Source organism: Haliaeetus albicilla, chromosome 19, assembly GCF_947461875.1.
Source record: "Haliaeetus albicilla chromosome 19, bHalAlb1.1, whole genome shotgun sequence".
Lineage (NCBI taxonomy): Eukaryota > Metazoa > Chordata > Aves > Accipitriformes > Accipitridae > Haliaeetus > Haliaeetus albicilla.
Genome location: NC_091501.1, coordinates 28,321,136 through 28,333,153, shown reverse-complemented (window position 1 = coordinate 28,333,153; position 12,018 = coordinate 28,321,136). Strand labels below are relative to the sequence as shown.

General features: G+C 38.5%; 1 protein-coding gene across 1 annotated transcript in view; it reads right to left on the bottom strand.

Annotated features, from left to right (window-relative positions):
- The window catches only part of EFCAB6 (EF-hand calcium binding domain 6), a gene marked incomplete at its 5' end in the record, with an annotated part of 105,702 nt that overhangs the window by 72,197 nt on the left and 21,487 nt on the right, over positions 1-12,018 (bottom strand). Inside the window, 4 exon segments of the mRNA XM_069807022.1 lie at positions 416-567; positions 1,848-1,965; positions 7,293-7,441; positions 9,126-9,254. Coding sequence (XP_069663123.1) covers positions 416-567; positions 1,848-1,965; positions 7,293-7,441; positions 9,126-9,254 — 548 coding nt within the window.

Sequence of the window (12,018 nt, the reverse complement as noted above, 5' to 3'; positions counted from 1 at the left end):
AGGAGACATTCAAGTTCAAATCTATTTCTACCTCCTGAAAAAAAGGAGAGCAAGGAACTTACTTTTGTTAACTCTAAGACAGGAGGAAATGTCTTTACTTGGTTTACATGGGCTTTTCATAATAGCTGAAAACCCACTCACACAGTTATGTAAATATTTAGGAATGTTACAAATTCACACATATTTAGACATTAATAATGAGTTCACTGGTGAGATCACTGTTCTACTGAACATTACATAGAGCAGCTGACCAGGAGAATAGTATTTGCTAAATCTTACTATGCAGATCTTAGTGTGGAAAGGAAATATGACATCCGAGATGACTTTTCTTGTGTTGATCACAAGACTGAACATTTTTCATAGCATACCTTCTTCATTAAGTGTCAAAGCCAGTAGGTATCGCGTTTCATTTTACCAATAAGGAAATCGGCTTTTCTGGGAGCTACCACACTTGACGATAGACTGCGGTAGGTGACGAAAGGAGGCAAACCACTTCGGCCCAGAGACAGTCCTGAGCAGGAGGAAGAGCGTGGAGAGGGAACGCAGAGCCAGGTTTGGCCGTGAAACCTGCATAATCAGGATATAATGCCCAACACTGAGGTAACCAATGGTACCAGTCAACATAGGGATGTCAACAGCTGCAAATTAACACATCTGGATCCCTCTCTTGGAAGTAGCAGCAAACAGGGCTGTCCAGGACTCTGGTAGAGGCAAAACAGGCGTTGGGACCCTGCCTGTGCTGCTGTCCTGGGGCAGTCTGCTGCCCAAGGCAACCGTATACTTTACTTATACCCAGTGGCATGCCATTTTGACTAAGAAATGAGAACACTACGGATGCAAATGGCAGGCATCAAACAAGTGTGATAAGTAACAGAACCAGATAACAGAAGCCTTCACATAGAATTGTAGATAATAACCCATTCTCAGGTAGGTCTGTTTCTAATGAGGTCTTGCAGGGCCTGATTTTTAGCCCTGTGCTATACGTCCTTTTGATGCACACACGTAGATATACATGTGTCTCTGTGTGTGTCTGTATATAAACAGCGTAAACACAGCTTGCTTGCTTTCTGTATATATATTTATATACATATATACATACACACGTGGACAAATGACCTGGAAAAAAAACCACCCAAAACTTTAAAACATCAGATGACCATAGATAAATAAAAGACAAATGGAAAGGTAAAACAATGAAGAGAACAAACCACTGACACAGCATGACTGGGAAGAATAAGCACAAGCAAAGAATAAGCTTTTATTATAAAAGTATATAAGAAATGGAGAACATATGCCAGAATAGAAGAGGAATCTCAATTATAAGGAGCAGTTACTCTTAAAGATTTGCAGGTCATAATATATAATCAAAGCATAAATAAATTGCCAGTACGATGTTAGGCACAAGGGACTCAGGCAGTCCTTGGATGTAGAAACAGGGGAACACTTAGCAGGATCTGAGAAGTTATATTATTTATTTTTCTGGTACCAGTGCAACTTCTATGAAAGCACCAATTCTCATTTCTATCATAACATTTCATGAAATATACAGAAAAACTAGCAGGAGTTCAAAGGCAGCCACAGGGATGATTAAAGAACTGGCCAACACGACTTCCAGTGAAATTGTAGGAGGTCAATAATTTTTGTTTATCAGAGAGGTTGTTACAGATTATTTAGTCCCCAGTTGCACATATCCATGTTAAAGAAACTTGAAAAACAGACTCTGCGTGCTGCTGTAACAGAAAACAAAGACTGGCAACCACCAGATTACTTTGAAGCAGATATGAGACGCAAATGTTTAGCTGTAAGAGTAATTAACCGAGGCAACACCTAAAAATAATTGCTCTTACTTCATCAAGCGTAAGGAATGCCTGCTTTAAAAAGGGATAAACATCTTGGATGCATCTGCATGGCTTCTGAAGAACAGTGTCACTGGAGAAAGCTTCATCTCCTCTAGCTGGATTTACTCTGCAAGAAGAAAAAAGACAGTCTTTTCAATGCTTTCATGTCTCACCCTCTTTTACTCACTATGTTCTTCTCAGAGCAGAAAGAATAAATCACCTCATTAAGACTCGGGGTTTGATAGGATTCAAAATAAGAGTGTGCTTAGAGAAAGCATTGCCAAAAGATTTTTTAACTGAATTTAATCAAGGGTGACCATTGAGTGGATATGCTTCTCATTTTCAATAAATATGTATACCAGAGGTTACTCACATAGAAAAGGTACTTCCTACTTATCTTTTTTTCTCATAGGAATTTTCTGCCTGTTTTCAAAGGTGCTCCCAGGATCCCAGAATTTTTCTAAAAATTGTTGCCAAGCAATTTTACCTGTGGCTTTCAGGCCAAATCTGTTTTTTAAAAAAGAAAACAATTTTAAAATATTTCCTTATAAAAACACTCTATGTTCCAAGAAGAATTTTGAATTAGAACATGACATCATCGTTATAATATCAATGTGTGCAACATTCATAATTAGAGTAAGCTTGCATAGCTTTTCTTTGTTACTAAATATGCAAACTGAGCCAACTTATTTTCTCAATTCCAAATGTCTAGCTGTGGAAGAACTAGATCCCAGGTGAGAATTCATCTAACCAAATATACATGCCTGCACCTGAGCGAGTCACTCTAAGTTCCCTTTATAGTCATTGGGGAGAGACAGACACTTTCAGGACAGGATTCATCTCATCCTAAAGTAGACATCTAAAACTGGTTAGATGAATCCTGCCCGTTGTTTCTCTCCAGTGACTATAAAATGGAGTCTAGGAGGAGCAGTTCAGGCGTAGACATTCACATTACAGATGTCTAGAATGAGATAGTATTTAATGCATCCCTTCTCATTATTTACACGTAACAGTAGAGAAACTAATTAAGGGGAATAGTATGTTGTTTTTTAAAATGTTATGATGTTCACTATATCCAAATTTGAAAACTTAAAAAGTACTGGAAGTGTTAAACTATGTTAAAAATCCTGGGAAGTCACCTAGCATCATTTATTCTATGAATAATTACTTTAAAATCAATAAGGACCTAATCCCATGACCCCCCAAACCATTGGCATATCTCCCACTCAGTTTCAGTGGTACTGCAGAAAGCTCCAATGCTCATGGCTAAACACACTCCTACTTCAGATGGCGCTTTGTAGGCAATTACATCCCTCACGTAGTACCAGAAACGTGCTGACTCGCTACTGTCATCATCTCAGAAAAGCTTTTAAAACTCCTAATGCTCCTTAAAATGGTGGCAGATGGTATTTAGAGCATTTGCTAATCCAGGATGCATAGGACAAACCTAAAAAATTACCAAATGCAGTCAGAGGTATGCAAGACTTCCTGGATCTTTTACAAAAAAACTCCAGGTTTTGGACTACCCGGCAGTTTCTCAAGCTCAGCCAACAAAGCTAAAACCAAAAGCTACAAGAATCACAGCATTTGGGCTTTGGCTGACTGCAACCTGACAGCACAGGGTATTTAATGGGAGGGGAGGGAACCCGACTTTTTACAGTCCTGTCCGCGAGTAGCATGCACGTGCCCCGGCTCAGTGGCTCAAGGGCTGAGCATCTCCCACTGCACAGGCAGGACAATTGCACCAGAGCCCAGAAGAGGGGCTGGGAAGGACCAAGCATGAAGACTCAGGGTAAGTGAAGACAGAGGCAGTGCTGCTGTTTGGATTTCACCATGGGAGCCTTTTCGTTCCCTGCAGGGAGGGGCTTTGCCAACAATGCTGTTGAGAGATGGGTTATTAAAAAAAAAGCTGTGGGAAGGAGAGATATTTCATATCTGATTATTGTCTTGGATAAATGAATATGAAACAAACAGTATGAAATAACAGATGATCTTTAAAATTAAGGCCAAGATAACAACTGTTATTTTGAGCCCCCAGCTGAGATCCCTTCACACTCAAATGTCTATGGACTACTAAATCACTCAAATCACCCTGTAGAGAGCAATTCTGCACTGAAAGTGAGCAACCAGCCAAAGCTGCGTCAATCAGCGCAACAGACCTCTCCACTTCCACCTCCTTGCTCAGAAGCCCTACAATTGCCTCTCAGACTCTGGCAGTGACAATTGCCAAAATCCTGGGAGCTGCAGGGAACTTAGGAAGAAATAGCAATGCGGATGTGTCTGGCATTACTAGCTCTGATTTGTGGTGCCATTGATCAGTCCACAAGGTGCAGTGGTTTTCCCCCTTTCTGCAGATGGATAATGGATGGTGGAATTCTTCCAGTTCTGCCTGTGGCTGGCCAACAGGACTTTTCTCTTGCAGGTTTTATCATGGAAAGGGATGAATCAGGCCCTTGCAGCAGGGGAGGAGGAACTCCCCAGCATTAAGTTTCGTGGATCAAATTAAAGAAAGCCTTATTTAGACAAAGCTAAGTCAGTGAGACTAAAAACTGAGGAAGGACTTTGGCTTTTTTGGTTTTATTTAAAAACCACTATAGTAGGCCAGCTAACTTATTAAAGTAATAAAAATAAATTCTGCATGGCTTTTTGGAAGTATGCTTATGGTTACGTCCAAGTACAACAGAGTGTACTTCCAGAAGAAATGACCGGTTAGAGCTGTAACAGCATGGATACCTGCTAACGTCATGTGATACATCATCTCATAGAGATCCTTTACAAAATACTACCCAGTGAGAAATTTTTAACCATCAGTGCCTTAGCATCTGATACTTTTATGCAAATCATAAGTTAAAGGAAGGAAGCATGAGGGTAACACAAAAAGTTTATAACTACCTCTGCTGCTGAAAACTGTCCTTGTGTTTTTAACTAATATGTTCACTGAAGTCCTGGGCAAATGAGCACAATGATTTACCTCATATCACAAATAAAAGTCATAATTAGAAATCCTGGCAGCCACCAGAAAAGAGTCTTGGAAGTTAGGCCCTCCGTTGGCAAAGCCTTCATACTGGTCATGTATGATTTGCTCCCAACTGTCAAGAACACCCTTCACTCACACCCCTCAACCTGTGAAGGGACACAATCCACAGCAAAGCTCCAAAACACAACCAAAATATTTTCTTACATGGGAATGCTGAAATACTGTGAAATTAATTCCTTCAGTTTATGCAACTTTCTCAAGTTCACGATGTTTTACTTCCAAGTGAAAGAATTTTCAAGAGTAGAAGTGATGGAATTCAGGGAATTCGGGACTCAGATGAGTGATGTCCTTTGAATGAATTACACCTCAATGGTCTCCCTCTGATGTATCTGAACTTGCTGCAGTGGGGACATATACTGAGAGATGTGTGTGTGGGTAATCTGGTCCTAAACCAGTCAAGGATTAAATCCTAGCTGAAGTCTAAGGCAAAACTGCATCAACTTCAATGGGCCCCGAATTTTATATCAGGAGCCCATGAGATGTAAATATCTCAACCAACCATAAAATGCTGTCATGTATTATTTCTTATAAACAGCTCCCTGGCACATCTCATGTCATATTATTTAAATAGAATCTTAAAAACCTTGAAATCATGTCCCTTGCCCATCAATTACTATTACATTTATTATCAGCTACAATGAAGTTACTTCGTTATTAGAATTAGATGACTATGAGGAACTTTTGCTCTTGTTCCATTCACCTGGTGGATCTTTTGAATTACATTATCTGAGAAATATCACCTAAGAGATATGGCATACATAGGCTTGAACATTTCTGTTTACAGCATCATTAAAATGTCACTATATTTTTCAAATGCTAGAGAAAGCTCCAGTGGAAGAATACATGCAGAAATCTTTCCATTATGCAACTGCTTTTAAGAGCAAGATTTACTTTAAGATTTAAACTAGCAAGTGACATGAATTGAAAAAAAACTATAATAGCAATTTTTTTACAAAGTAATAGTTGATCATTGTTATATCACACTGTGAATGACTAGAAGCAAATCAGATTTATCTGCTGAATGCACAAAGCAATATGGTTACTGCAGATGACTCTCATACAGCACCTGCTGCTGTAAAATGTGTATCTGCACTGAGGTCTTTACAGCTAACTAGTGCATGTAAAGAAAAAAATAACCGATTATTTACATGGATGATTATATTCTTCCAACAATTTAAACAGATAAACTATAAATTGCAGAATCATTAAGCAGTAATGCATGATCTGGTTACTGACCTCCTCACACAGTATGATTTGGATGCCTTGTCCTGTTGTTGAAAGCTTCAGTAATATTTGGAGTAAAAATGGTGTGTAAGAGTTAAGTTGTTCTTCCTTTCTCTTTGACTGGCCATATGCCCTTGGCACTGTTGCCAACAAGTATAAAGTATATTCTGGCAGTTTTCTTCTCACAGTTTTTGGTTTCTGAGTACAAAAGATTAATCATGAGAGATTCTGGTCTAGATTTAACCAAAAGCCACAAAAACATCCATTCTTGTGATATTTTGGCTTTAAAAAGGAAATATGAGTTTAGGAAGTTAGTTAGCATAAGCTAAAGTGATCATGTCCAGGAAATCATATTTTGGAAAATGTCCTGTGGCCTAAACTCTGCTGAGATCATTGAAGCTGGGCTGGAAAATGTTTTCTATCCATTTATCTTCTGTACACTATACTGCCCACAAGATGATTTGAGTTTTAGTCATAATACTACAAAGATGCCTGGTTAAAGTAAAATAGTACATTGACTTGAATCCAGTAGTTGGCATGATTTCTCAACGTTCACAGCAGTTTTAATAAAAATATTTACAATGTCAAAACCTAGGTTCAAAAGATTTTTGCCTCATTTTAGTTTAAATTCAGATTTCCAGGTATGAAATTGCTTTACTATGCAGCACAGAAATGTCCCTTCAGTTACCTTTTTCAGTGACTGACAATGAGCAGTACAGAGTGAAAGCTTTCACCATTAGTTCATTCATTGACTTTAGTTTTGCTTCTTCCTTTCTTTTCCTTGCCAAACCAGCAGATATAAAAGGACAGGCTTGCAGAGTCACACTATCACCATGAAAATATGGTGCCGACAGTTGTGAAGCTGCTCTTCCAGCAAATTCACACCATCCTATATCACTAGTCATTTGAATGCAAGATAGCAACGCTCCCTTTAAGAAATTAAATACAAATTTGTGAGCAAATAGAAGTAAGAAAGCAGTAACTTAGAGCTTCTACTCCATTAAACTTATGTACCTTACTGCAAAAAGCTTGGTTTTATACCCACCTACATCAGCTTTTACATACTGTGCCATACATACTGCAACACAGGCACAAGTAAGATGAATTAATGATGGTAGTCACAAAAAGCAATAATAAAGTTATAAGGCAGCAGTGCTAAAAAACATCCCCTAAGAAAATAACATGATTCTTACCTATTCATTAGCTCTTGAAAAGTTTCATTTGGCAAAGGAAATATAAAGCCGTTTATGACTGACTTAAAGTAATCCAAAGACACAAATCCACTCCGACTGACATCAATTGCTCTGAAGGCTTTTTCAATGTCCTGATAGGCTGAACACAGCTGTAATGAATACAATTTATAGTGTTTTGTTCAGAAAAGTCAAGTTCATGAAGCTTTTAAAACAATAATGCATTTTTTACAAGACCTTTTCAAATGTTCTTCTCTGTGAACTGATCAAATAGGTTACCCCGGCATGCTCTGACCGTCAGATGTTTAATTAATAAGCTCACTACAAAACAGTATTCCCAATCACACACTCTCAAATGACAAGTCAGACAAGTTTCTCAAATAATAACTCTGCCTCAAAATTCAGAGCTAAAAATACTTGGTGGATCAGCCTGCTTGATAACACCTGTCTTAACGTAACTTTAAAACCATCCACTGCATAACCTAGTATCAAGGTTTCCTTTATTAAAATGGGTCGTTAGCACAATAAATACTGGAAGATGTTAGAAGACATGCAATAGTTAACATAGCTGTTGTATAAACACATCACTCATTTCTTTGCTTTTTTTTTTTTAATTCATGGGCTGTTGCAAAGGAGCTATGTGGATGTGTTTTTGCTTATGGGACTTGTAAAATGCCTGAAAGTTGACTTACTGCAGATTTTGATAAGGCTCATGAAACAATAGGAAGACTGGTTTGTTTTTCTGAAATGTTAGCTCACACTGGGTTGTTGAATACTGCCAGCATCCCCGAGGCTTTTCTCCCCTCACCATTTTTTGACAAGTACCCCATCTGCTTCTAAGCTGATTATTGTTCATTCAAAACTGCCGAAAACACAGTGTAAAGATAATGTATAGAGAGACTTTAGAAAGCCCAAAATAAACATCAAGGACTGGGAAGGATTGTAAGGTGAGATGTACTGTGCTTCCAATCCAGGCCTTGAACTCTGTATCAAAGATATACAACATGAAAAAGGGTCAAGATGTTGAATGTCCCTGTAGCCTTGTTTGTCCCTCCTCCCCTGTCTTTTGAAGGCTGAGAAAGCACAGTTACAGGTCTGTGTAATTGAGTTTGTGGTAGAATATGCAGACTTGGTGCACAGTATCAGTTTCTCTTTTCTTAGAGAGTCAGGATTTTCATTACATGAAGGCACAAGAGCGAGTGCTGGAAAATTTTCTTTTCACCTTCCCATAAAGCAGGTGGAATACAGTTACATTGCACCATCACACTCGCCAGTCCTCTTCAGTTAAGATCACATCTAAGGGCACAAGGAGAGGTCATTTGCCATGTCTATTCCAGCTCCACTCTCTATTCTAAGCTTGCCACCACATATCAAAAAAAATGTGTTTCTGCAGCAGCACCTATCCACTAATAATTTATTTCATGCAGGTCAGAAAATAATTGTCAGACAACGATAACTAGTCATTACTCAGTGTAAGTCATTACTTACTTTGATCTGACAGAGCGATCTAGCAATTCTCATTAGGAAACACCTTAGCCACGAAGCTTCGATGCACTCTCATTTTGGTTTAGCCTAAGGAATTTGTAGTTGTAATACGTATGTTTTTAAGGCTGTGAATCTAATAAGCAAGACTGGAATACACAAAATAAAAATGAACTGCTGCTTCTGCTATCTGGCTTTAAAAGCAAACAAGAAACCCTGTGCATGGAATTTGTTCATAAAAGAAGTTGGTATAATTAACTGGCCTCAAAGCTTGGCAATTTTCTTTTCTTGTGATGCCTGGCTCAGATTCTCCACCTGTCGAAGTATTCCGAAGTATTAATGGCACTCCCGTACCTTTTCTCTAAATGCCCTCCTAGTGCTCTCCATGCTGCACTCTGTCACAACGCACCCAGCTGGTGAAGGCTGTAGGAAAAGTTTTGCTGGTGAAGACTCTGGAAGAAGTTTTTTCTGGTTCTGTTCCTTCTATTTTCTGGAAGATTAGTGCTGTTAAGAAACCTGATTTAGCGAAGTCCACAGCTTTGTCAGCTTCAAAGAAATAAAGCCATCAAAAACTCTTAAAGGCTGTTTGGATAAATCTTTAGGTACAAAAAGACTAAACCAAACCGAAAATACATACTTTCTTGTATTTTCCTGTATTTCAAACTTGATCAGTAGTTTAAAATTATGCTAACTAATCTGTGCATTTGTTGTAGTAGTTTTTCATTTCATATCTCTTTTAAAACATAATTCACACAACTTACAAACTTAACAGGTATCTTTATTACATTTAATATTAGAAGGTACTACTAGAAACTAGCTCCCTCTCTTTGTCAGTATGTTTTCAGAATGATCCACTACCAAAAATATTTTTTCAGGAAATGGAAGACAGTGTCCTTATAGGCCTTTGATAATAAGCATGCCTATTGACCTCAAAAAGGCTCTTCTCTTTTCCATTTCCTTCACATAGCCCTGTCCACTGGCCCATCTTAGCTCCCACAGTCCTTGGAAGAGCTTCCAGTTACTGTAAGTCAAACAGCCCTCCTCAATGATTCCCCATCAAAAAAAACAGACGCCAAACCCAAACCAATTCTGTGGAATATTTATTAGAGCTGGGCTGAGCAGCTCATTTTGTGATGGTGGTTTGTTGTATACTGCTCTACTTAACGCGCTGTTGGCATGTACACGCTTTGGGATAACGATTCTGCTATGGATGTGTTATACTTGATTCAGAGCATAGCAGCAACCCCTGTGACGGACAAGACACAGGCATTTTGAGAACCTTATGCACAAAGAGTATGTGCACCAAACTCTTTCAAAAGTTATTCCAGTGGGGCTACATAGGAAACAAAATGCTGCTCCATATGGAAAAGGATACTCATTTGCTTAGGGCTTGCTCTCCCCTGTTCCCTCTGCCTGCTCAGTGGCCTGCTGAACACGGGTTTGCCTTCCTGTTTACATAAAGCTATACTTTTTATTACTTCAACTTTTTAAAATTATTTGTGTGAATGCTCAATTCCATTTAGAACTGCCCTATTTCAATTTGGTTGATTGGCTACTAATAAACAGATAGCACTCAGTTTTGCACCTCAGAAATGCACCAGAGGTTCCCACTAATCTAGCTGGATGATTTTAAAATCTATTTTTAGACCAACGTTGATCAGTAATTTTTTTATATCTACTTTACATGGACAAGGCTCCACTTCTCAAAGTGGGTGGGTGAAAGAGATGGAACTGAGAATCGGAGGGCAGGAGGTGAATGCAAGACACTGTCAGTACAGCAGGGCTGCAGGAACCACAAGCAAGGTCTCCAGATGACTGAGGCATTCTATGGTAGAATGAGTGGGGAGGTTGTGTCCCAGGCCCCATTAACTAGACGGGTTAATTACGAGGGTTAATCATGCACAATGCTAGGTACAGCATGTACTAGGAAGGAGGAGGAGCCTTAATTCGTAAGATTATTTCTCCACAATTTCAGTACCCCACACAGGAAAAAAAACCTCTATTTTTGGTAGTTATATTTACTTCTAGTAATGGTTTCAAAACAATCTTTGATAGTACTGCACAAACTTACAAACCTCTATATAGACACACCACGGCTGTGTAAAATGGTGAGAAGAAAAGTATTATTAAAATACTAGATGTTCTGACTTCTTGATTTCAAAAGAGTTCAGCTTCTTCTGATCCTACTAAAGCCAATGTGAACTGTTGGTATTCAGGGCTTTTGAACGTCAGGCCATATATTCAAAATTGGTTCAAAAATAATTCCTACCACCCAAGGGAAGACTTTCTGTCAGGAAGAGGATAATCATAATTCAGGCTTCTGGACTGCTAGCTTCTCTTTTCTAGACCAGGATAGATTTTTTTATTTATTCTTTTTTTAAATTCTAGAATTGTCTTCATGAAGTGCTAAATTTTGAGTAGTAGAAATGAAAGAGACAATGTTTGAAGCTAATGCTCTTTAGCCTGCAAAGTACAGGTAAGTCTGTACTGGCTTTCTTCAGCAAAGGTAAGTTTAAATGCTTCTTTTTAAATAAAAATAAATGAAAAAATAATTAGCAGCTAAACTCACTCTCATGAAAACTCCTATTGCCAAAATATCATATGTGTACATATGTGATGAACAAAATACCTTGTTAAATACACTAAATTAAATTTCAAGATATGAAAACAGATTTACATTATTTTGAAGTGTCCTGGAAGGGCCTTTCTCACTATCTTCTTAAACTCATATCTCCATAGATCCTCACGTTCATATTACAGGTAAATCTGGCAGATTTTTGCTGCATAACCTCTCAAGCACAACCCTTTTTATCCACGTACAGGGCTAAATCTCTTCACTGCCTCCATTCATCCAGCAACTGAATTACTGAAACACACTTTTTCTGTCTTTGAGGAAAACAACCATATCCTGCTCTTATCAATGACTCTTCCTTCCCTAGACAACAAACATAAGCTAATGCCTTCATTTTAAGGGTCTCCACAGCCCCCGTCCTCCATGCAATCACCTTTCACTCAGGAACGACCCCTTGTGCCGCCTTGGACTGTCTGGTTCTTGCAATTTCAAACAAATACATGTTTTTATCTACTCTTATGGTGACCTTTATATTTGAGAGGACCTGCCTATACACATTCACAAACTGACTTAATTACTGACCGTCAATCCTTCTTAAACATCCTTCTTTGAGTTGATGCCTACAAAGACTCCAATAAGTTAAGTTGCTGCTATGCTTGAAACTACTCCTGTCAG